The sequence below is a fragment of the Ipomoea nil genome, unplaced genomic scaffold, assembly GCF_001879475.1.
Source record: "Ipomoea nil cultivar Tokyo-kokei standard unplaced genomic scaffold, Asagao_1.1 scaffold1043, whole genome shotgun sequence".
Classification (NCBI taxonomy): domain Eukaryota; kingdom Viridiplantae; phylum Streptophyta; class Magnoliopsida; order Solanales; family Convolvulaceae; genus Ipomoea; species Ipomoea nil.
Window position 1 is genome coordinate 10,788,718 of NW_017617471.1, and position 24,277 is coordinate 10,812,994.

The 24,277-nt window shown below is 39.2% G+C and overlaps 2 protein-coding genes across 2 annotated transcripts; both read right to left on the bottom strand.

Moving 5' to 3' along the window:
* Positions 1 to 295: 295 nt before the first annotated feature.
* Positions 296 to 2,134, bottom strand: LOC109181537 (threonine synthase, chloroplastic-like). The gene has a single exon (XM_019331348.1). The coding sequence runs from the start codon at positions 2,055 to 2,057 to the stop codon at positions 510 to 512; it is 1,548 nt and encodes a 515-aa protein (XP_019186893.1). The 5' UTR covers positions 2,058 to 2,134; the 3' UTR covers positions 296 to 509.
* A 6,157-nt stretch (positions 2,135 to 8,291) lies between these two features.
* LOC109181538 (1,2-dihydroxy-3-keto-5-methylthiopentene dioxygenase 2) lies at positions 8,292 to 11,001 on the bottom strand. Its single transcript, XM_019331349.1, has 7 exons — positions 10,885 to 11,001; positions 9,968 to 10,079; positions 9,638 to 9,732; positions 9,422 to 9,536; positions 9,212 to 9,336; positions 8,670 to 8,740; positions 8,292 to 8,574 (listed from the first exon to the last, which is right to left on the bottom strand). Exons 1-7 carry the CDS (start codon positions 10,900 to 10,902, stop codon positions 8,508 to 8,510), a joined length of 603 nt encoding a protein of 200 aa, XP_019186894.1. The 5' UTR covers positions 10,903 to 11,001; the 3' UTR covers positions 8,292 to 8,507.
* Positions 11,002 to 24,277: the final 13,276 nt, after the last annotated feature.

The window sequence follows — 24,277 nt, forward strand, 5'->3', positions numbered from 1 at the left end:
GCTATCAACTAGTAAACCCACTATCCCAATAAGTTAACAACTATTTACCCGACACCCCCTTAGTGTCATATATTATTATTGATAGATGGTATATCTACCAAACTAAAATTTGGAACTTTATCACAGAAAAGAAAAAGAATGGAATAGCCCAATGATAAAAGGTATTATTCCCTTCATGTAAGTCAATTCCCAGATCAGCTAAACAGTGTTTCCTTATGAAACAACTCAAACTCAATCCCTATCAAAGAAAAGCATACCACTTAACCTTGAGTTAAGATTCAAGCATTGGGCAATCTGAAACAAACATTGAAGCAAATAAGCACAACTCCATAAAAAAAGCTTCATGAGTTGTATAGTCTTCACACAACATATGTTTAGAACAACAAATTCCCAGGCCCTACAAATTATTCAACCATATTCTACATAATATAGCATGTAAACAACAATAGAAGATGAGCAAAACTTACTATCCTGCCAGAGAATATATATAACCAAAACGAAAAAATTACCTACTTCTTGGAATCTTTGCTCAACAAGTATTTCTTAAGAACATCCATGACAGAACCAAAATCCGCTTTCACCTGCACAGGCGGGTTTGCAAAGCGGCAAGCCATGTCCTTTATGTCCTGCGAATGATAATCAATCTTGGACTGAGTAAACTTGAGCCCATGAGCTGTGCTAACCACAACAGTCCTATCCGTTGCTCCGATCACCCCTTTGTTCCTTAACTTGATTAGAGCAGTCAATGCCACCCCGGTGTGAGGGCATATGAACATCCCGGTTGAGTCTGCCTGGGCCGTGGCATCCATCAATTCTTCCTCGGTGGCCTCCTCGACAATGCCATTTGAGTTCTTGAGAGCAAAAACAGCTCTATCTATAGATACAGGGTCACCAATCTGAATGGCGGATGCAAAAGTGGAACTTGCTTTGACGGGCTTGAAGTCTTTCCACCCGGATTTGTAATGCAAGTAAAGAGGATTAGCATTGGCGGCTTGAGCACAAACCAGCCTGGGAATCCTGTCAACAAGCCCTAATTCTTTGCACATGTGAAACCCTTTGTAGAATGCGTAAATATTCCCTAAGTTTCCACCTGGAACTATCACCCAATCTGGGACTTGCCAATCGAATTGCTGCAAAATCTCAATGGCCGCCGTTTTCTGGCCCTCGAGTCTCAAACTGTTGAGGGAATTGGCTAAGTAAATGGGCAATTCCGATGTGACTTCGCGAATCATCTGCATACACCCGTCGAAATCTGTGTCGATGCTTAACACGAATGCGCCATTCGCGATAGGCTGGACTAATTGGGCAAGGGATATCCGATTTGCGGGGAGGAAGACGATGGACGGGATCCCAGCGGAGGCGCAATAGGCCGATAGCGCCGCCGAGGTGTCGCCGGTGGAAGCGCAGCCCACGCCGACCACCGGTTTCTTCATTTTCCGCAGCCGGTTCACCTGGCTCACCAAAACCGTCATGCCCAGATCTTTAAAGCTCCCGGTGTGGCTAATCCCGCAGTGTTTCACCCACAGGTCATTCATCCCCAGAAACTGTTTCCCGTAACGCTCAGCCCAGAAGAGATTAGAGTTCCCCTCGAAAGCGCTGACTATATCGTCGCCATCGATCCCGGGGAGGACCCACTCCTTCTTAGACCAGACGCCGGAGCCGTACGGCCACGTGGTCTTCCCGACGCGGGAGTCGAAGAGGGAGCGCCAGTACTGGCCGTCGAACTTCTTCAAAGCATCCATATCGTGCTGGACATCGAGCAGCCCGCCGGAGCGGCTGCGGTACACGATCTCGTCCAGGGAATACCACTCGGTGGAGTCCGGGTCGGCATTGAAGGGGACGTAGCGGGCGGAGAAGTTGTGGGAGGACGAGATCCGGCTCGCCTCTTCGCGGATGTTCAGGTCCGCCGGACGCCGGTGCTTTTGGGGCTGCTCGGAAGTGGCGGTGGCTTTGATGGGAGTGATGAAATGTGGGGCGGCGGAGGGGTGAGATTTAGGTTTGTGTTGAGGAGAGGGAGAGAGGAATGAGGATCTGAAGAAGGAAGAAGCGGCCGCCATTGATGAGAGATGATAGGAGAAGAGTTGTGTTGGCACTTGGCGGCTCTGAAAGAGAACTTCAAGCGAGGTTTAATATGCCGATGGTGAGCACGCGTGACCCATCACGTGATTTTTAACTCAGTATCATCCTGTCTCTGTAAGAGTGACCACGTGATTAACTTGTTTAGTCTAGGTTAATGAGAGAAAAAATTTTAATTTTGTTCATAAGATTATAGGAGTGTTGTTAATTTTAAAAAGTGTCAATTTAGTATTTTGAGTATGTAAATTTTGTTAATTTTAGTCACTTCGATTAAATTGTCGGTTAAATTTGATCAGAAAATTTTAATTGGTTAAATAATGAGGGTATTTTAGTCATTTTACTCCCCTTCTTTCTTCTTCGACGAGTCCTTCACTTTTTTCATTTCCGGCGATCACCTTTTTTCCATTTCGTGACTTCGACAGCATCGCCGATAGGTGAGGAACGGTCGAGGAAAACGCCGTTGACGGTAGAAGATTTGTGCTTGAGGGCATGAAGGACGAGTTTGATGTAGGCATTTGGGTGGATCTCGTAGCACGTATCGCAACCCATCACTCACTAAGTCGAAGTGCGTTTAGTGATGGAGAGCCGGCAAACAGAGAGCCCGGAAATGGAGAAAAGGCGATCGCCAGAAATGGAGAAAAGGGAAGGACTCGTCGGAGAAGAAAGAAGGAGAGTAAAAAGACTAAAATATCTTCATTATTTGACCAATTAAAATTTTTCGGTCAAATTTGGTCGACAATTTGACCGGAGTGACCAAAATTGACAAAAATTGCATACTCAAGGTACTAAATTGACACTTTTAAAAGTCATTGCTGAAATTAACAAAGTCCTTATAGTCATATGACCAAAATTAAAATTTTATCGTTAAAGAGATAAATATATATCTTACTTTATACATAATACATTATGCGATTCAATAGATGTGCACTAAAAAAAATGGTGAAAGTATAAACAGAAAAAAAAGGTAATTAATACATTATTGATAAAAGAAGAAATATGTGAGATAACTTGATTAAATTGATTAATTTGTTGAATTGATAATCACAATATTAACTTGATTAAATTGATTAATTTGTTGAATTGATAATCACAATATTATAAGTTTGACTCCTAACTTGTGGTATGTTGATTTTCGAATACTAGAACATATTGCACTAGACGCTTCCATAAAACCTTGTACAAGTGAGCATACTTGTTATATACTAGCAGTCAAGTTCCCCGAATAGCGTTATGCTATGAACCAAGAATTCAATGCCCTAATCGGCTATATATGTTGATAAATTCTTCCGTAATCATGTGTGTAAGTTGTAGTATTCTTTATATGGCAAAAAACAAGCACCTCGGGTTTGGTTGAAACATTTGCAATATCATCTCCTTGCTATTGGTTTTCGAGCATCCAAGATGGATGTCTCTTTGCTCATATATTCAACTAATGGTGACTTCATATATGTGCTTGTGTATGCTAACGATATTTTAATTATTGTCAATAATTGTGTGCTCTTAAATTCTGTCATCTCCAAGCTTGTAGACATCTTCAAGATTCAAAATCTTGGAAACCTGAATATTTTTTGGGCATTGAGGTCTTACACGACCATGGAGACTTGATTATATCCAGAAAAATTCATGGAGGAAATTATGCACCGTGCAGGTATGCGTAATCTATGATTGTAAACCTACATAAACACCTATTATAACTTTAGCATTTGTTTTAGCTCTTGGTACCTTGTTTGATGATCCTACAGATGTAGTTATGGGGAGCACATGTTGTTTGTCGTTCTCTAGGGATTGGGGGATATGGAGCTCACTATGTGACAACAAGGAACTAAACACTAACATTAAGAAGTATACAATAAGCTAAACAATCACCAACAAGTCAAAAACACCAATAACTAAACGAGATAGAATAAACAAATCAAGGAATTGATAGGATGCAAAACACAACTTAAGGATTCAGAGAAATCAACCAATCAATGAATTGAGAGGATGCACATAGAAATTCTAGCATAATAGTCAGTCTCGTGGTCAATTAAACAAGAATCAGAACTAGGAATTGACCCACTCTTGTGATGCATCAATCCCAATGTTCTAAATGAGGACAATAAAGGTTGTGTTGCACAAATGATAAATGTGTATGTTTATGAATATTTGACAAAATATATGTAGTGTCAAAATTCAACTCACATGAGCTCAAGAAGAGTCACAAGATTATTGTACAAAATATTTACTCTAGTGAAAATCCAACTGATTTGTTCACAAAGTCTCTTGCTACACTTATTTTTGAAAAGTTGTCTTTATGTGTATGATTTGAATATTGTTGTCTTCATGGGAAGTGTCATTCACTTGAATCAATCTTGAAGATTGGACTTAAATCAATCTTGAAGATTGAGTCATGATGACCAACAACTGTACTGTTTTTCTTTTGATTGAGTTTTGATGTTATTTTTTTTAATTAAATGATTTTTTTAATGACGCAGCTAGTGCAACACATGGATGCATACATATCATGTACTCTTTTCTCCAACTAGGTTTTCTAACTTTTTTTTCATTGGTTTTTTAGTGATGTTTTTAACGATGCATATGAGTATGATATGATATAGTAATGTCCAAGGGGGGTGTTGTAAATAACTATATGTGGAGATTACTATATGTATTATATTATGATAATACATCTTCATCCTTTGTAATATTGTAGTTATACTAGAACTATGTATTATATTATGATAATATTGTAGGATGGTGTGCTCTGAAACTTGATATGGCCAAGGCCTATGACAAGATGGAGTGGGGATTCCTTAGGCAGATTATGCTTCGTATGGGCTTCGACGGTCGTTGGGTTGATATTATGATGAAATGTGTCACAACAATTCGTTACAAAGTAGGCTTAAATGGTCTTCTAACACAGCTCATTGTGCCTTCCCGGGGTCTTCGTCAGGGCGATCCATTATCGCCTTATCTTTTCATACTTTGTGCAGAGGGCTTGGGTTTTTTACTCTCTAAGGCAGTGCAGAATAAGAGTATTTCCCCTTGTGAGGTGGCTCGTGGTGCTCCAGGTATCTCTCATCTTTTCTTTGCCGACGATAGTTTGTTATTTTTCAAGGCATTATCATCCGAAGCTGCTGTTGTGAAACAATGTTTAAGCACATATGAAGCATTGTCTGGGCAGTCAGTGAATTATGATAAATCATGTCTTTTGTTCAGCCCTAATGCAACAACTGTTATGAAGGATGCTGTTACTACTGTACTGAATGTTGCTACGGTGAATAATCTGGGGAAATACCTGGGTTTACCAATGGGGATAGGGCGTAACAGAAAGGAGGTTTTCTCATATTTGGAGACTAAACTCAGACATCGCCTAGCGGGCTGGCATAAGAAAATACTATCACGTGCCGGGAAGGAAATATTGATCAAGAGTGTTGCACAAGCCTTACCTATGTACACAATGAGTATATACTATCTGCCTACTACTTTCTGTGAACATATTGAACGCATCATGAATCAGTTTTGGTGGTGTTCGCAAGGTGGGGAAGGCGGGGGAATACGCTGGATGGCATGGCAGCGCATGTGTACCCCGAAAGCTACTGGAGGCCTTGGTTTTAAACAGCTTAATAGATTTAATCTTGCACTTCTTGCAAAGCAGGGTTGGTGTCTTCTCACAAGCCCCTCATCACTAGTAGCTCGGGTTTTCAAATCTCGGTATTATGCTAATGGTGAGTTCATGGACGCTAAGATTGGAGCAAACCCTAGCTATGTTTGGCATTCAATCTTGGCAGGGAAAGACATACTCTCTACGGGCTGTATAAAGCGTATTGGTAATGGAGAGAGTACGCGGGTGTGGAAGCATCCATGGCTACCAGATGCGGCTAATCCTTACATTCAGACACCATGCTTGAGCCAAGATCCATGCATGAGAGTAAGTGAGTTGATAAATCCGGTGACGAAGGATTGGGATGAACTGAAGCTGGAACATAACTTTGATGCTCGGGATGTAGCTTTGATACGCAGAATTCCGGTGGCATCAACTTTTAATGATAGTTGGTGTTGGCGTGATGATGTTAGAGGACAGTATACTGTAAAACAGGGCTATAAATTGATGGCAACGCTCAATAATAATGGACAAATAATCAACTACGCATGGAAGGAACTATGGAGGCTCAAAATTCCTCCGAATGTTTGTAACTTTGCTTGGAGGTGTTTGCATGGCATCCTCCCAACAATGGCAGTGCTATGGTCGAGAAGGATGGATGTAGATGTGAACTGCCATCTGTGTAAGCAACATCCAGAGACTTTGAGGCATTTATTCCTTGATTGTGTCCATGTGCAGCCTATATGGTTACCTGCAGATCGCAGCCTGGTTGAAGATGAAGAAGACTTTGCAGTTTGTGTGAGCAAGTGGTTGGCGACAACAGATGTGCAGATGGCTAAGCGATGCTTTGCAGTATGTTGGGTGGTGTGGAAACGTCGTAATGGGGTAGTATGGAACAATGAAGTGTGGCATCTGATGGCTATTAAGAATGAAATAACCAGGCTAATTGGAGATTGGGAGGAGATTCTGGCACCGCATGCATATGGTCATCCTATGGTTCCAGTCTCGATGGAGGAAAACGTACTACCAGGTGCGAAATTTTTTTATACTGATGCGGCAGTCTATGCTAAGTTGGGTGAGGCATACTTTGGTGTCTATATGACTAACGGTAATGGTGAGTACGTGGCAGCAAAAAATGGCCCTGTTAGATGTTTGAATGATGTCCTCCTTGCAGAAGCCATGGCGGTTAAGGAAGCGTTATCTTGGGCCAAGGAAAGAGGAGAGAACAATGTGATTATATTTTCAGATTGTCAGACGGTAACCAGGTGGTTTGATGGAGTGGCACGTGATAATTCATATGCGGGTTGTATCCTAGAGGAGTGCCGAATTCTAAAACGACACTTTGAATCAGTGTCTATTCGTTTTATTCCGAGATCAGCGAATAAGTATGCTCATACCCTTGCTAGAGCTACTCGTTCACAGTCTGGTCCTCTATGTTGGCTGTCAGTGATTCCTTCTTGTATTGAGCATTTATTTTAATAAAAGTTTTACATTTACCTTTCAAAAAAATGTATATCTTGTGTATATATTATACGGAAGGATGATTAATAAAAGATTGATGATTCTCTTATCTAGTTTCCTCTTTACTTTTTTTTTTTTTTTTTTTTTTTTTTTTGAAAGCAACCAATAATGGCATGTATTCAATATACATATTGGCCCTTTGGTAAAAAAATTGGCCTATAGATCAATTTTGGCTTATTTGACTACTATTAATTGTTTGATTTAGTTAAAATATCATTATAAATGTTTGGTTAATTGACTTTTTGCAACTCCAAAAGGCTAAAATTCAAAAAGTTACTTCAATCAACTTTTTCAATTAGCTTTTTAAGAAAAGAAATTTTATCAAACAGCTATCAGCTAACAGCTAATTTACCAAACATTTTTCTACAATCAGCTAATGTTATTAACTATTTATACCCTCTAATTAACACAATCAGCTAACAGCTAACAGCCATTTTACCAAACAGAGCCATATGGGGGCTCAATTGAGAAGGTATGTAATTCACTCTATCATCATCATCATATGCTCTATCATCTCCAAAATTTAGCAATCCAATCTCTTCTTCAATCAGCTTATTACTGTCATTCAACAAGTCTTCCCAAAACCCTTCATCATCAGGCCCCTTACCCTTCCACATTCTTGATTCAAGTTCATCATCATCATATTACCAGAACTCCCTGGTTCTTCCATGGCCATTGCAAGCTCTTCCAACTCCAAGCTATCATACCCAGAAACCCCTCCAAATTAAAACCTGCTTGAAGATCATGATGAGCAGTACTCAAATTGCTGGCTGGGGCCTTGATCAATAGGCCTCCTCTTGTTACTGATGGCTTCTGCAAGCTCTTTCCTCTCCCTTTGCTGCATTATCTGGTGCATCAAGTCTGGGTTCTTCATCGCCTTTAATTTGCCAAGAAACTTATCATCTGCTGCTGCTTATAAAGTGTAGTCTCTATATAATTTCTTTATTAATTATTATCATATTATAAAGTTATATAAAAGTTTCTAATTTTTATTTTTATTTTTGAAATGTTATAAAGTACTCGTAATACATAAAACCAACTCAACAATTATCTTAAATTGTTCAAAGTAGGCTTATCAACTGAACTAAAAGGACTTGGAAAATTCATCAAATTATGGAACACTGTTCTTACTATTATAAAGAGAATATGGTATTATATACAAACAAACAGAAGCAAAAGACAGAGCAGTCACCCATACAACCAAGGGTGAGATTATTCATTATTATGATGTTATCACAATAACAGATTTACCAGGTCGGATAGTCCTAAGATTTCTGGGTTGTATAATAGGTAGGAATGTTAAAGCTGCAGCAGCTATAGAGTTTACTTAAGCAGCAGCATTAACTGCATGCCCAGTACCATCATTCTGCACAAATGTTTCCACGTATTCTTTCCTGTGAAAAAAGACCACTCCTTCAATATCCAAGTAAAACGCGTCTGAGCGTCTCTGTGTTTAAACATGTTCTGAAGAGCAAAAATGGAAACGTACCTTGCAGGGAGATGGTCATGTGGACGGTTGAATGGGGTCCAGACTGGGTCACCGACAAAGAGCCTCATCGCCTACAAAAGAAGAGCGGGTTTTTTAAAATGTTGCAGAATATGAATCCAGGATTGCAGTGATGCGGGGGTAACCCCACCCAAAATGGTTAAAGATACAAACTTGCAACTACAAGGTCACGAGTTCAAATCCCAGCCTTCTTGGTTTGAGCCGGGCATCTATGAACAACCTAGGCTGGTTTATCTCCTCATGATCCTTTGTCAGCTAGGTCACAAAGTTCGGATAGTGGCTGCGGGTTTCCCTCATCACCCCAAAAAGATTGGGGTGATGCAGTCTTGGGGGCAAGGATTGTTATGTGCTTCAAACGAGTGAAACGACCAATGAAATACGTAGTTATGTCCCTATTGGAGTATTGGATACTAACAATCAAGTCACATTATACACAACGGGCTTGTTTGGTTAATGCTCAACTTGATGCCACATAGATCTATAAAGGATTTAGTTTGAACTAAATGCTTATTAGATATGTATACCTTAATGTAGTTGTTTGAATCAAGGGTAAAACGGTGATAAATTCCAGCAGGCAGAACAATCATTGCCCCTTTCTTCACCCAGATGCGGATCCATTCATCATTCTTGTCACGCACATCAAAGTAACCTGCCGTTGAAAGGATAAACCGTAAACGCCTTAGCAACTATAACATAGCCGGTTAATTAGAGCTATTAAATAACTCATAACCTACCACTCCCAGCAACACAGTAGCGGATTTCCTCATCTGTGTGCAGATGCTCTTCAAAGAAGTTTTTGATCTTCTCTTCATAATTGGGCAACTTCTCAGGGCAAACCTCGCAGAAGTCCTGAAGAATACCATGGATTATCAACATGCGGGAGGTTGAACAAGAAAAGGAAAAAATTCTACCAAAATAACAACATTTCCACCTTTCTTACTCTCACATACCATGTATGAATATCCTCGGGATTCACGGATTTTCTTCAACTCCTCATCTGTTTCATATTTGTCAGCATCCAACCTCCAGCTGAGCACTCCAAGCTCTAAGAATTACAAATATAGTAATTTATTATCATTTTAACAGTGAATGAAAAATAAGGCATGTGCACCTAACAGGGAATTACTGTTAAAATAACGAGAACTCATCGTAAAGGTGAAATTCTTTTGCATAATTCCAATGTTCTTCCAAAGACATGATAGAGGGAGAGATGGGGATGGAACGAAAAATCAAACAAATGCACTTCTGCTGTTCCCATATAGAAAATCATCAAGACATACCAGCAAGTTTGTCTAGGGAGACAAACTGCTTTGGCTCGCGGTGATGGGGAAGCCTCTGGTCTTCATTGCTATCATCCATATACCATGCCTGAATAATTTCCTCCCGGCTATCCTGCATGAAAACAGATATTGTAAAAAATAGAAACTACATATTCTTCACATTTTAATTCCGGGCTAAAACTTTCTAAAGCTGGAAAAGTATTCCAGAAGGTAATTTGCATAGGAGGAAAGCAAGCTAGAATTCTTTTTCTCAATAACTCTAACCTGTTTCTTTTTCACCTAGAATTCACTACCATTGCATTTCATTTCAAGATATTCCCACTTGGAATATCTTCTTAAATTTTCCAGAAACACCCACATTGTTTCTAACAAATCATATTAAGCCTATTATGATTACTGGAATTACATTCTAAAACTACTGACAAACAGAAAACGTTCTTAGTGCACATCATAAATCCTTGAGCTTCAACTTTCAAGCCACCAGTCAGGAAATAACCATAATCAATATAAATATTAACTAAAAACAAAAAAAAAAAAAAAAAAAAAAAAAAAAAAAAAAAAAAATCATTTGGTCGCTGCTACAAAAATTTCATCTTTAGAAATTAAGAATGTGCAGATAACTAGGGAAAACTCAATTTAACCCCACAAACAAAACCAATATTCTAAAACGCGAAGGAAGCAACAAGCAAATACTGAATAGTACTCTGATACTTCCAGCTTTCACAATCAACAACACCCAAAACTCAAAATGAATTCGAAATTGGAACGCCTTTGTGCAAGAACACAGAACTACCCAAAAATCAAGCAATCAAACCTTTAAAAAAACGGGGAAAAAAAGGAATTCCATCGACAGATTTCCACAAAATCACTTAATCTACTCAGAAAGAAACAAAGTTTAATTGAAATTAATTACATACCTTTTCAATTGAGCCCATTTTTTCACGGCTTAGAATTCTCCTCCTCGCAAAAAGATGTATGAAAAGTGTTTCTGTATATTGCTGAGCTCAGATAGAACCCCTCTTTAATTATTCTGCGTCGGGTTCTAATACCCGTTTTATTATAGTCAAAATGGTGGCATATGCTTGAAAGTTCTAATGCCCGTTTTATACTAGCCCGTTTATTATTATTATTATCATTATTATTATTATTATTATTATTATTATTATTATGCAATGTGAATATGGATACTATTATCAGATTGCATCAAATAACTATTATTCTTGTACCAGAACTATGTGGTCCAATGGTACCCGGGTTGGACTTTCATTTGGAAGATTGTGAGTTTGAGCCTTAGTGGAGGCGTTATTAGCTCCTACATTGTAACAGAGCTAGTAGCATTCAAAAAAACTATTATTCTTGTTTACAAAGCAAAGTCATTGAAATTATCAATGTATTTTAAGCCGACTTTTATTACTGTAATTAATAATCACAAGTAAGAACAAAATTAATAAAAGATGCAATTTAATGTGTGATATGTAGATCAAATAAGTTTAAGGTACATCTCCTATCATGTTTCTATAATATTATTTGTATAAATAAATTGTCGCTGCAAAATGACGGATTGCCTGCACCCCCTCAAACTCAACCTTCTGCTAGAATTCCCTCAAACTATATTAGTATATATTTCATATCTTATGCCCTAATCTTTATTTGTTCTCCCTTATGTCCGGTATTTGGTTTGAACCATACCCGTACGATTATTTTATTGACAATTATAATCAACTTTGACTATATTTTCTTACATTTGTAAACTTAAAATGAATTACATATTTAAATACGTAAATTCAACATTCAATTATCTATGCATGAACAACTCTAATATAAAGTATTTATTTTAAAATAAACATTGAACATTATCTCAATCGCGCATTAAAAAAAAAAAAAAAAAAAAAAAAAAAAACTAGTTTAATAGTATAAAAACTAAATTGACCAATTTTATTATACAATGATTAATACGGAGTACTATATAGACTAATTGAGTACTTAAATAGTTAAAATTTATTTATATTTTTTGAATGCTACTAACTCTATTACATTGTATTAGTTAATTATCTTCATTTTGTTAACACATGGTATAGTTGGTGAATTCATCGATGAGAACAATGCCTTTTATATGGAAAATAACGACTAATCTTATTAATGGTCGAGGGTTTTAGTAATGGTCGAGGGTTTTAGTAAAAATAAATTGATTGGTCAAAGATCGAGAGGTGACTTTTCACTCATAGCTGAGAAGTAATCTCTTATGGCATGTTTGGTTCATGGGATAGCATTCCTTGGAATAGCCCTATTCCATTGTTTGGTTCGATCTTTTTGACATGGAATAATATTCCTAGGAATGAGTTATTTCCTTTGCAGGGGGAATAGTCATTCCTAGGGGGGCCTTGGTATTAGCTAATCACATGCTCTTGGGAATAGCTTTTATATGACAAATACCAAAAATACCCTTACACATTATTTAATATTTATATTAAATATAATGTATATATAAATATATATATTTATATATATATATATATATATATATATATATATATATATATATATAAATATATATATATATATTATATAAATATATATATATATATATATATATAAATATATATATATATATATATATATAAATATATATATATATATATATATATATATATATATATATATATATATATATATATATATATATATATATATATACACACACACACACACACACACATTTTACAACGTTTGCAATTGACATTTTGAGAAAAGAAAAGTATTTCTCCAAAACGCTCCGGACATTTATATAGAAAAAAAATTAACTGTATAAGGCTCTTTAATTATAGAGCCTTGACTCCTAAATTAAGTAGCATGTCTATCCGCTTGCCTAGCGGATGGGCATTGCAATTGAAATTATGGAGCCTTGAGGCTCCTTTTATAGGAGCCTTCCATTCCCCACTTCTCCCACACTCTTCTCCCACCGGTGTGGAATAAGTGGGGAAACAAATATAAATATAATTATGTATATTTATTATAATAATAATAATAATAATAATAATAATAATAATAATAATAATAATTCATAGTTATATTTTATGAACATTGTAACTTTCATTGGATTGTTTTGAATATTTTGCTAAAAATAACATATGTTATGCTTCTTTTGAATATTGTTAAATGTTCTTTACAAAATTTTGTTATTTATATGACTAACTAGCATTGTGTACGCGCGATGCGCGAAAATTCATGCCCAATATTAAAACATTGATAAATACAAATAATTAAAAATTATAATTTGAATTATATATATACAAATAATATATGTCGAAAATGCTCTCGTCTCCGCGTTCGTCAGAAGATCTGGATCTTCTGGAGCGAAGCACAAAGAAAACGAAACGGGATCCAGGGATCGTTGATCAACAGCTGAGGTTGGAGAATCAGGGAGAACACAGCCAAGAGATCGTGATGGTGCAAGAGACGCCGATGGCAGGACTGGATGGAGGGCTCGCAGAAACAGCGATGACGGAGCCATGCATGGAACTCCCCGATCCATCGCAGGGAGACAAGGACACGCCCAAGCAGCAGGAGGAACCACGCCGGACCTACGCCGAGAGCGTGACAGGGAGGATCGCGGTCGCCCAGCCGGGGCAGGAGGTGTCCAAGAGCCTTGATCGAGTGCATGAGGAGATTTTAGCGGAGGAAAACGATGACCCCCTTTACCCCACAATCCGCCTGACCAAGGAGGAGCTTGAGAAAATCCGAGCGCCATGGAGGAAATCACTAATCATTAAGGTGATGGGAAGACGAGTGGGCTATGCGTATATGCTCCGACGGCTTGTGGCAATGTGGAAGCCGAAAAGTAGCATGGATCTGATTGCTTTGCCGAATGACTATTACCTGGTAAGATTCGGTTCCGTGGATGATTTAGAGTTTGCCATGTTTGAAGGGCCGTGGATGGTCCTTGACCATTATCTGATCGTTAGGCCATGGGAACCAGATTTTGATCCGATGAATGCTACGACAGAGAAAGTGCTTGTCTGGGCACGAGTCCCTTGTATTCCCATGGAATACTATGATTACATTTTCCTCCAAAAACTTGGAAGAAGAATTGGCAGGGCAGTGCGCGTGGATCAGGCGACCAGCCTTGGAGCCCGAGGAATGTTTGCGAGAATATGCGTGGAGATCGACCTGAGTAAGCCAATTATCTCGAAATTTAATTATGAAGGCAAAGTGAGGCAGGTAGCATATGAGGGCATTCATCTGGTGTACTTCTCATGTGGACTCTATGGGCATGACAAAGATAAGTGTCCGAAACTGAGGAAGGCAGGTCACGATCAGGAGGAGGGAAAAGAAGATGACTTAGATGACATAAATCCATCCAGGGTGGCGCAGAAGGAAAATGCTATGTCAGAGGCAAATGATCCCAAAGTTCCGTTTGGGGCTTGGATGATTGCGCCCCAAAGGAGGGGCAGGCAGCCAGCACCAGGTCCAAGTAAAACCATCAAGATGCCAAACAGCCGTGGAGGAAACAAGGGGGTGTGTTCGGGGAGGGTGAATACATCTCGATTTGCGCCACTGGCACATGGAAATACTGAGGGAGATGACGCTGAGGATCCACCGGAGAATGAGGGCCATGCAGGAGGTGACCAAGAGGAATCAGACAAAGAAGAGGCAGAAGTCGCGTTACATAGGTCGGTCCAAAGGCCAATCCGATCTGGTGCAACTAGAGGAGATGGAAATCGCAGGCCCAATGTTATTGCAAATGAGAAACAAATTGTGAATGACCCCACTCCGGTGCGCAGCCACAGTGTAAGATCACCGTCACCGGCCCCTAGACTTCGACGGGAGGTTGGGGAGAGTTCCAGAAGGGCAGCTGAGGAAAACGAACATGTGGTTGTCCGGGGAGAGCAAGGAGGCCTGGTTATTCAGTCGTCCCGAGTGTTTGCTGGAACCACTGGGGACGCGCTTCCTTCCCCGGTCTGGCAGTCCACGGGAGAACACTTCGGCGACCCCCCGGAGGCGGTGGACGACGAAGGGGATGTTGTCATGGGCCTAGACGCGCAGCGTGAGGATGGAGGTAACGGAGGAGCCCAATAAAGCTCCTCCGGTTTTGGTTTCTTGTTGCGGTTTTTCATCTTTGTGTTTGTGTCTAGCGTTTCTGTTTTTTGAGATTGTGTGGCTCTTGTTTCTTTTTGCTGTTTGTTAATGACTTGCCTCTTCTGGAATTGTCAGGGTGCAGCCGGTAAGCCGTTCCTGCGCGCCCTTCAACTCCTCATACGAATTCACAGGTCGAAGATTCTAGGACTCTTCGAACCAAAGGTCTCCGGTGTCCAGGCCAACGCTATATGCAAGAAGCTGGGCTTTTCGGATTGGATAAGAGTGGAAGCAGTCGGCTTTAGTGGTGGCATTTGGGTCTTCTGGGAGACCCCGATGCGGGTCACGATCACGTACACTCATCCACAGTTCGTTTTACTTCAGGTTTTGGATGAAAATCAAGTCCCGTGGTGGGTAGCCGCGGTCTACGGAAGCCCAACTCACCATCTTAGGCGGCGCCTTTGGCAAGAGCTTAGGCAATCGGCACGAGGCATAACTGGACCCTGGCTGGCAGCCGGGGACTTTAACTCGGTCCTCTCCAAGGATGAAACCAATAACTATTCTTCTTTCTCTTCCCGCAGGAGCTCGGATTTTGCTACCTGGATCCAAGATGAAGGCTTGATTGATTTGGGTTTTTCGGGGCCTAGCTTGACATGGGTGAAGGACGGAAACATCGACACTGTTAAGGGTGCCCGGCTAGACCGGGCTTTATGCAACTCAGAATGGAGGATCAAGTTTCCCACGGCTACTGTTACTCATCTCGCGAGAATTGCGTCGGATCATGCGCCCATTCTTGTTCGGTTGGAAGGGGACTCCAATCAAAGACAGGAGGCACCGTTTAGGTTCCAGGCGGCTTGGCTTACGCATCCGGAGGTACAAGATGTAGTGGACCGGACCTGGAACCAGCAAGAGGGGATCATAGAGAACACCAGTAAGCTGGCCACAGAATTGTCTTGCTGGAATAAACAGGTCTTCGGGAATGTGTTCAAACGGAAGAGAATCCTCGTGTCCCGAATTAACGGCATTCAGAGATGCTTAGCTGCAAATTACCACAGAGGTCTAGTGAAGCTGGAAGCAAAACTACGGGAAGAGCTTGAAACGACTCTCTAGCAAGAAGAACTCTTGTGGTACCAAAAGTCCCGGGAGGACTGGATTACTTCGGGTGACAGAAATACGGCCTATTACCATGCTGCAGCTGCTATCCGCACCGCGCGAGTTCAAGTTCGGACGCTAGTTGATGAAGATGGGGTGTGGCTAACGCAGGAGACGGGCCTCCGCAACCACGTAAGGCAATTTTACGTGAGGCTTTTCTCGGAAGGGGACCAAGTGCTGCACCATCAACTTTGTTTAGCTAATTTCCCTCGACTCAGGCAAATAGATTGGGTGGTGTTCAATAGGGAAGTCACGAAAGATGAAGTCCATAGCGCCCTCAAGGACATGAAGCCGTTCAAGGCCCCGGGACCGGATGGCTTCCAAGCCGGCTTCTACCAGCACACTTGGGATACGACCGAGGACACTGTGTTTAGTTTGGTAAAGCAGGCTTTTTCAACGGGGATTCTGCCAGAAGGAATCAACGACACCCTCATAGCTTTAATTCCAAAAGTCAAGGGGCCGGAGACCATTAAGCAGTTCAGGCCAATAAGCCTGTGCAATGTAGCCTACAAGATCATAACCAAGACTATCATAAACAGGCTCAAACTTGTGTTGCCTAAGATTGTGGGGCCGTACCAAAGCTCCTTTGTACCGGGGCGGCAGATTACTGATAACATTCTTATTTTTCAGGAAGTGATGCACACGATGCGCGGGAAGCAAGGCGGGACAGGGTACATGGCGATCAAATTGGACTTGGAAAAAGCCTACGACCGGCTCTCGTGGCGTTTCATACGCGAGACCCTCGAAAAAGCTGGTTTTACAGGTACCATCAAGGAGCTCATGATGACATGTGTACAGACTGCCAGACTCTCAATTGTGTGGAATGGAGAACGCCTGGAGCCTTTCAGGCCCGAGCGGGGAATCAGACAGGGAGACGCTATGTCACCGGCAATTTTTGTGCTGTGCATGGAGCGTCTTAGTCAGATGATAGTGTCCCAGATGGAAAGGAAGGTGTGGAAAGGCATAAAGCTTGCGAGAGCCGGACCCACCCTAACTCATTTGTGTTTTGCAGATGATATGGTGCTGTTTACAGAGGCCACGGTGGAGCAGGTCAACGTAGTTAGAGAATGCCTTGATAATTTTTGTGCAGCGTCGGGGCAGAAGATCAGCTTAAGCAAATCTCAGGTGTTCTTCTCCAAAAATACGAACACGGCTACAATGGAGAACATAACTAGTAGGCTCCAAATTGGGCAGACCAAGGATTTGGGGAAATACTTGGGCGTGCCGGCTATACACGGGCGGGTGACATGCGCAACACATGCAGAACTCCTTAATCGGATTTCCGGACGGCTGGATGGTTGGAAAGCAAAATCTCTCACTCTCGCAGGGAGGGTCGTGCTAGCAAAGTCAGTGCTCAACGCTATACCAACATACACAATGCAAACGACATATCTTCCCAAAGGGGTGTGCCTGGAGATTGAGAAGCGAACACGCAACTTTATCTGGGGAGGTAGTGGTACGAGTAACAAGATAAACCTGGCTAATTGGGAGTTAATGACGACGGGGATAGATGAAGGGGGCCTAGGGCTCAAACGGATGAGTGAATTGAACATATCCTACATGGCTAAGCTAGGTTGGCGCCTTTTGACAGAAGGCGGCAGCTTATGGGCGCAAACGATTAATTCAAAATACAGGAGATCTGAAGAGCTCCACACCTTGAGGCCGGGACGCCGCAATGTGTCCAACGCATGGCGGGGAATTGAAGCTGTTTGGCCGGATATGTTCAAAGGAGTATCGCGCAAAGTGAAAAATGGGAAAACTACTCACTTCTGGATGGATAAGTGGCTGTCGGCGGAACCTCTATATGGACAACTTAGGAAGCCGCTAGCGCTACCAGATCTTTATGCCATGGTGCGTGATTATTGGGACGAGACCAAGGTTGGAAGTGGGATCTACTAGAACACACGCTGCCTAAGGAAGCTAAGGAACTTCTTGCAGGGCGCGTTCTTACGACAGAAGCAATGGAGGATGAGATGGGATGGAGTTTAGAGCTGAACGGAAAGTTTTCAATCAAATCGATGTATGACTTACTGGTGGGCGCTAATAGCAGCGAAGCTGATGCTTCATGGCGACGTTTGTGGAGGGTCCCAGTTCCAGCGAAAGTTTGCATGTTCCTCTGGCTTGTGCGACATAAAAAAGTTTTGACTAATGCAGAAAGAGCACGGCGGAAACTAACTGCGGACCCGTTTTGCTTTCTTTGTGAGGTCATGCGGAAGATCTACAACACATTTTCAGGGACTGCCCAGCGGCGAAGGTCATTTGGGATGCCACGCTACCTAGGCGTATGCGAGTGCACTTGGAAACACTTCAATGGGACCAATGGTTGGAGGAAAATCTCAAGGGCGATGTGCGTCGCGGCTTTGACGACAACTGGGCAGCGAAATTTTGTATGAGGCTGTGGTGGCTCTGGCGTTGGAGAAACGATGGCGTGTTCAAGAGGCAGATCATTGGGGTGGATCACAAATTGGACTGGCTCACGAAGCAGGATGTGGAGATCAAGGCAGCTTTTGCTAAGAGGCTCAACCCAGGGACTGGAGTCACAAAGGTGGCGAGTGAGCCTATCGGATGGCAAAAACCAGAGACCGGATGGTGGAAACTAAACATAGACGGAAGTTGCAAGACAAATGGAGTAGCAGGCTGTGGAGGGCTGCTACGAGATGATCATGGGAATTGGGGTGGAGATTTCATGGCAAACATAGGGAGATGTCAGGTGCTTGAGGCGGAGGCGTGGGGAGTCTTTTACGGGATACGCAAAGCTAAAGAACGGGGAATTAATCGTCTCGTGGTGGAGAGTGATTGCATGCAATTGATAACGAAGCTGCGAAGATATAACAGGGACTCCCAAATCGACTGTAACATTCTTTGGCGAGGCTTGCAAGAGGCAAAAGATCTTCAGGCAGTGCAGTACGTGCATATTCTCCGTGAAGGGAATAAGGCAGCGGACATCCTAGCGAAGATGGCGACGAGCCTTAGTCTGGGCTACCAAGAGCTTGTGGAGGTCCCTGATGAGATTCAAGAGCTCATTAGCCATGATAATTTAGGAGCTACGTTCCTTAGACGGATGTGATTTCTTGGGTATCCCCCTCCTTCTGATCCAAAAATATATATACAAATAATATATGTATTTTGTACACACACATATATAATTTATCATTCATAGAAATTTAATTAAAATATAATTAAGTATTAAATTAATATATAATGATTTTAATAAAATGATAATTAAAAATAGGAAAAAGATATGATAGATATAGGTGTAAGGTAATAATGATGTGTTATTAAAGTTAGAATTAAAAACTAACGGTGTTATAACGGTGTAAGGGTAGTTTTGTCTAATAACATTGAAATGTACAACATTTAAAGTAAAATATACACATTTATTTGCATACAAAGAGAGGGACATAAATCAAGGATATAACTTTCATTGAGGCTTATTATGTTTTTAGATTTATTTCATAATTTACAGATCAATATTTTAATATCATTGACAAGGAAAAATGGTGATATGTTGATTACCAGGAAGTTGACTTGATATGATGATTATATATTAATTACTAGTTGATTATGTAATGATGATTAATTAATGCCTAGTAGTAGTAATAATAAAATAATAATAATAATAATAATAATAATAATTTTTGTACAAGGGCATTTATGTCTTTTAGACATATATTCTATTCCTATTCCTTAACCAACCAAATATTGGAATACAATTCCGATTGTCTATTCCTTCAGCGAATCAAACAACAGAATACAATTCATATTTTATTCCTTACCTATTCCATTCCCTATGGAATAGAGTTAATACCATCTAAGGTCCTCCGAGTATAGTGGTTTTGTCATGTTTAGTCCTAAGCTTTCAAATTGACCATTTGTGGTCCTTCGACTTTCAAATTTAACCATCCGTGGTCCAAGTTCACCACCCATGGTCCTTCAAGTTTCAAAATATAACCAGCCGCGGTCCTCTTGAAAGGACCATGGTTGGTTAAAATTTAATAGTTGAAGGACCATGGGTGGTTAACGAGGACCACAAATGGTTAAATTTAAAAGTCGAAGGACCATAGATGGTCAATTTGAAAGTTTAGGACTAAACTTGGCAAAACCACTATACTCGGAGGACCTCAGATGGTATTAACTCCTATGGAATAACATTCTTATTCCCTCTAAATTGATTCCGTGAACCAAACGGGCTATTAGTGTGTTGGACGGTGAATTCACTTATCGGTCATGCTCGAGATCTGCTTCACCGCAATTACCTCTCAATCACAAAGTGGTGGTTGAATCTATTGTACGCATGTCGTGGTACACACAAGTCAAGCTTTTACAGACTCATTTTGGGATTTGATTTGCATCTACTCATGTGCGAGTAATAAACTTTATGTTATATAATTCAAACTCCATTAAAAAGAGATTTATATTTATATAAGAGTTAATACCCAAAATGGTCCCTCGACTATAGCTAAATTCACAAATTGGTCATCGACTTTCAATTTCAACCAATTAAGTCTTTAACTTTGCAATTTTGACACGATTTGGTCCTCCATCTATTTGACCGTTTGTTGACCGTGATCGACGATCTCTAGAAGAACCTTCAGCCCTCGTCAGAGCACGTGGAGGCCTCTAGGATGACGTTGCACCGGTTCGGAAACACGTCGTCTTCTTCGCTCTGGTTCGAACTCAACTACATTGAATCCAAAGGAAGGATGAAGAAATGCGACCGGATTTGGTAGAATGCTTTCGGCAGTGGATTCAAATGTAACATTGCGGTCTGTAAATGCAACCGGAACCTTAAAAAATCGACGATGGACCATAAAATTACATATATATCCTCAAAAATCACAGTCAACAAGCGGTCAAATAGACAGAAGACCAAATTGTGTTAAAATTACAAAGTTAAGGACTTAATTGGTTGAAATTAAAAGTCGAGAATCGATTTGTGAATTTAGCTATAGTCGAGGGACCATTTTGGGTATTTAGTCTTTATATAATGCAAACCCACTTCCCACTTCCTACTTCTAATGAGACAAAAGGTTTCTTTCAAATTAGCCTTCACATCTCTATTTTTCCAACTCGAATGATTATACTTTGAGGCTCAAACAATCGAGGAAAACGTCAGCTGAATTATTTTGGCATTTTTAAGACAGCATAATGATGTTTTGCAAAATTATTGCAGGACGAAACCAAGATGGTGAGATTTTGTACGAATTACTAAACAACTGCTGTTACTACGTCCCATCCAATAACGAAGTCATTTTGTTGGAAGATCTTTAAGTTCAATGGATACTATGATTACCTACTCACGCAATACAAAAAAAGTTGGTTATTTACCAAAGTGAAAAAATGAAGAATCTTTTTAGAAAAACAAGAAATTATAGAAATGAGGAATTGGAAAATAAAAAATTTGTTTATTAAACTCAATTATTCAATATCCTACTCTATCTCCAATCTTCAATATTTCCTCACTTTTAGAAAATTGAAAAGTTGTTGACTCTTTGTGCTTCGTTAGATTGAGAAAGTACGTTTGAACAGATATTACAATGTAATAGAATTGTAGCATTAATTTTTTTTTTTTTGAAAAATTGACTTCTCCAAATAGAGGAGTGGTGAAAACATGTGTGAACAAGATCATGGTGACATCATATTTATTGTATTTTTTATATACTAAAAATAATAGTATTACTTTACGGAGAATCTAACCATTCATTTTGTCAATCGTTATGCTATGGACCCGTGTCCAGCATGCATGTTGTACACAGTAATGTTGCCGTTAGGCACCGTTCTCTTCCATTTTTTATTTTTATTTTTTTAAAAAAAAATTCAGACCACTTTGTTATAGGAGTATATGTCCATAATTTTATCACTATATGTTCATAATTGTAAATTCATAATGTCAGAGCTCTGTGTTCATAATTGTATAACTGTACATTCATAATTGCATAATTGTACATTCATAATTCAATAACTGTAAATTCATAATTTTCGAAACTCTATGTTCACAATTTTAGAGCTTTATGTTCATAATTTTATCACTATATGTTCATAATTGTAAGTTCATAATGTCAGAGCTCTGTGTTCATAATTCCATAACTTACATTCATAATTGCATAACTGTACATTCATAATGCCACAAACAAATAACGCTGTTAACGGCGAGACAAAATCAAAAAAAAAAAATTTAACTAAAAGACCGTGTTTTCTCTTAAAACCACGTCATTTTGAACTCGTGTCCACAATGTATTGTGGACACGAGTCCACAGCATAATTTGGCCCATTTTGTAAGGTGGGCTTTAGAATGTACAATATAATTTGTTTTTGGTGGCTAATAGTTATAACGGAGCAAGGTGTATATTGCTATTTTTCTTCTTCTTAATTTTTTTTCAACTTAAATTTATTTTACTTTCTATTTTTCACATATAAAATTAATATATAAAATCATTACTTTTGTATGATTTCTATGTAAATTAAGCTTTGTTTTATAAATATATAAACTCATTATGAACCTACTACAAAATAAATAGAAAAATATATGATATACATGTAGTTTAGTATTTATGTATATTAAAGTTTATGTTTATGATCATATAGAACACATATTATGAAAATAATCAAATATTACATAATGCACATACATGTAATGTAATTTATGTACATTAAACTCTATTTTTATGAATATTTAGAAGAAACATTATGAACTTACAACCGAATGAACGAAAATAGATATAATGTACTTGTAATTTAGTGTTTATGTACATTAAGCTTTAGGCTTATGACATATAAATTAAAACAAATATTATGAACATAGTATGTACATGATAAATATTACGAAGTATTAAATATGATACACTGATTGACATTGTTAATAATTAACATAAAACAACATTCTTTGAAATCGATAAGGCCGGATCCCCTATGCAACGTGTACTCTAATCCATGATATAAATTACGTTAGGTGTTGGTGTGGGATAATCCGTTAGATTAATTCCATATGACAGGTCCATGGTATAACAGCCCATGACTATTAGAGCATCCTTATCAGTTGGAAATATTAAGGAATTTTTGTAAGAGTGATTAGAAAAGAGAATGTGGGAGGAGAGAGAGAGAGAAAAAAAAAAGAATAAAGTTGAATTTTATATAAAAAAATAAAATAAAATTAATGCATCAGACGCGCGCTTAGTGCACGAGCCCGTGTGTTCTTTGGCTGTACGCACAAACGTGCACAAATTTTGTTGTTTTGTTATTTTATTTTATTTATTTTTATGACATTATCTTGGCCATTGCAGGCAAATTATTTCTCTATTATTTCTTTCCCACATCAGCTATTATTTTGAAGAAAAGAGAATGAATCTAAAATAACTCTTAAATAACTTCAAATGTGGATGCTCGTAGGCAGATGCCTAAATTTTATGACTACTAGGTAAAGGCCTAAATTAATAATAATATTATTATTATTAACTGATTGCAAATTGGGTATTTTATTGTTTTTTAACTGTAAACAAGTTGATTATATTTGACAGCTCTGACGTATTGTTTGGTAGATATGAATTGCATTGCAATTCTACCACAATTCTTTAGTCACTTCAATTACAATATTTGGTTGGATATTCTCTCTTTTTGTCGAATTGCAATTTAATAGTTGCGAGGAATGAAAAATAGATAAAATGACACTAATACCCTTGGTTATTATTAATATTATTGTTACAAAATGATATTTTAGTTTTTATACCACTTCTTTTCTTTTCAATTTCAATAATTCTATTTTTCCTTACCAAACAATTCATTAATTTGAATTCTTACCCTATTTGAACCTTATTTTTTTTCTACCGAATTATAATTCATTTTTTTCATATATAATTCCTTCCATCCAATCAAACGCCCTGGGAAATTGCAATGATGAGAAGAAAACGAAAGTTGCAGGATGAAGGCCGCCTTCCGCCTTCGCCAATATTTAGTATTGGTGGTTGGTAGTGTATGTAAAACGATGAATCGAAGTTGGTAGGTGAGATGATGAGTTGGAAGTGAGTAAGCAAATGCGTAAAAGAATATGAGTGATGAGCATGAGACCAAGACCAGCCGTCTCAATTCAAC

Excerpts from the sequence above, each read along its gene's own strand:
- LOC109181537 (XM_019331348.1), bottom strand. The coding sequence starts at position 2,057 with ATGGCGGCCGCTTCTTCCTTCTTCAGATCCTCATTCCTCTCTCCCTCT.
- LOC109181538 (XM_019331349.1), bottom strand. Across the intron at positions 9,733-9,967 it reads CTCCCTAGACAAACTTGCTG|AGCTTGGAGTGCTCAGCTGG; the intron begins GTATGTCTTGAT and ends TGTAATTCTTAG. Across the intron at positions 8,575-8,669 it reads CATGACCATCTCCCTGCAAG|GAAAGAATACGTGGAAACAT; the intron begins GTACGTTTCCAT and ends CTTTTTTCACAG.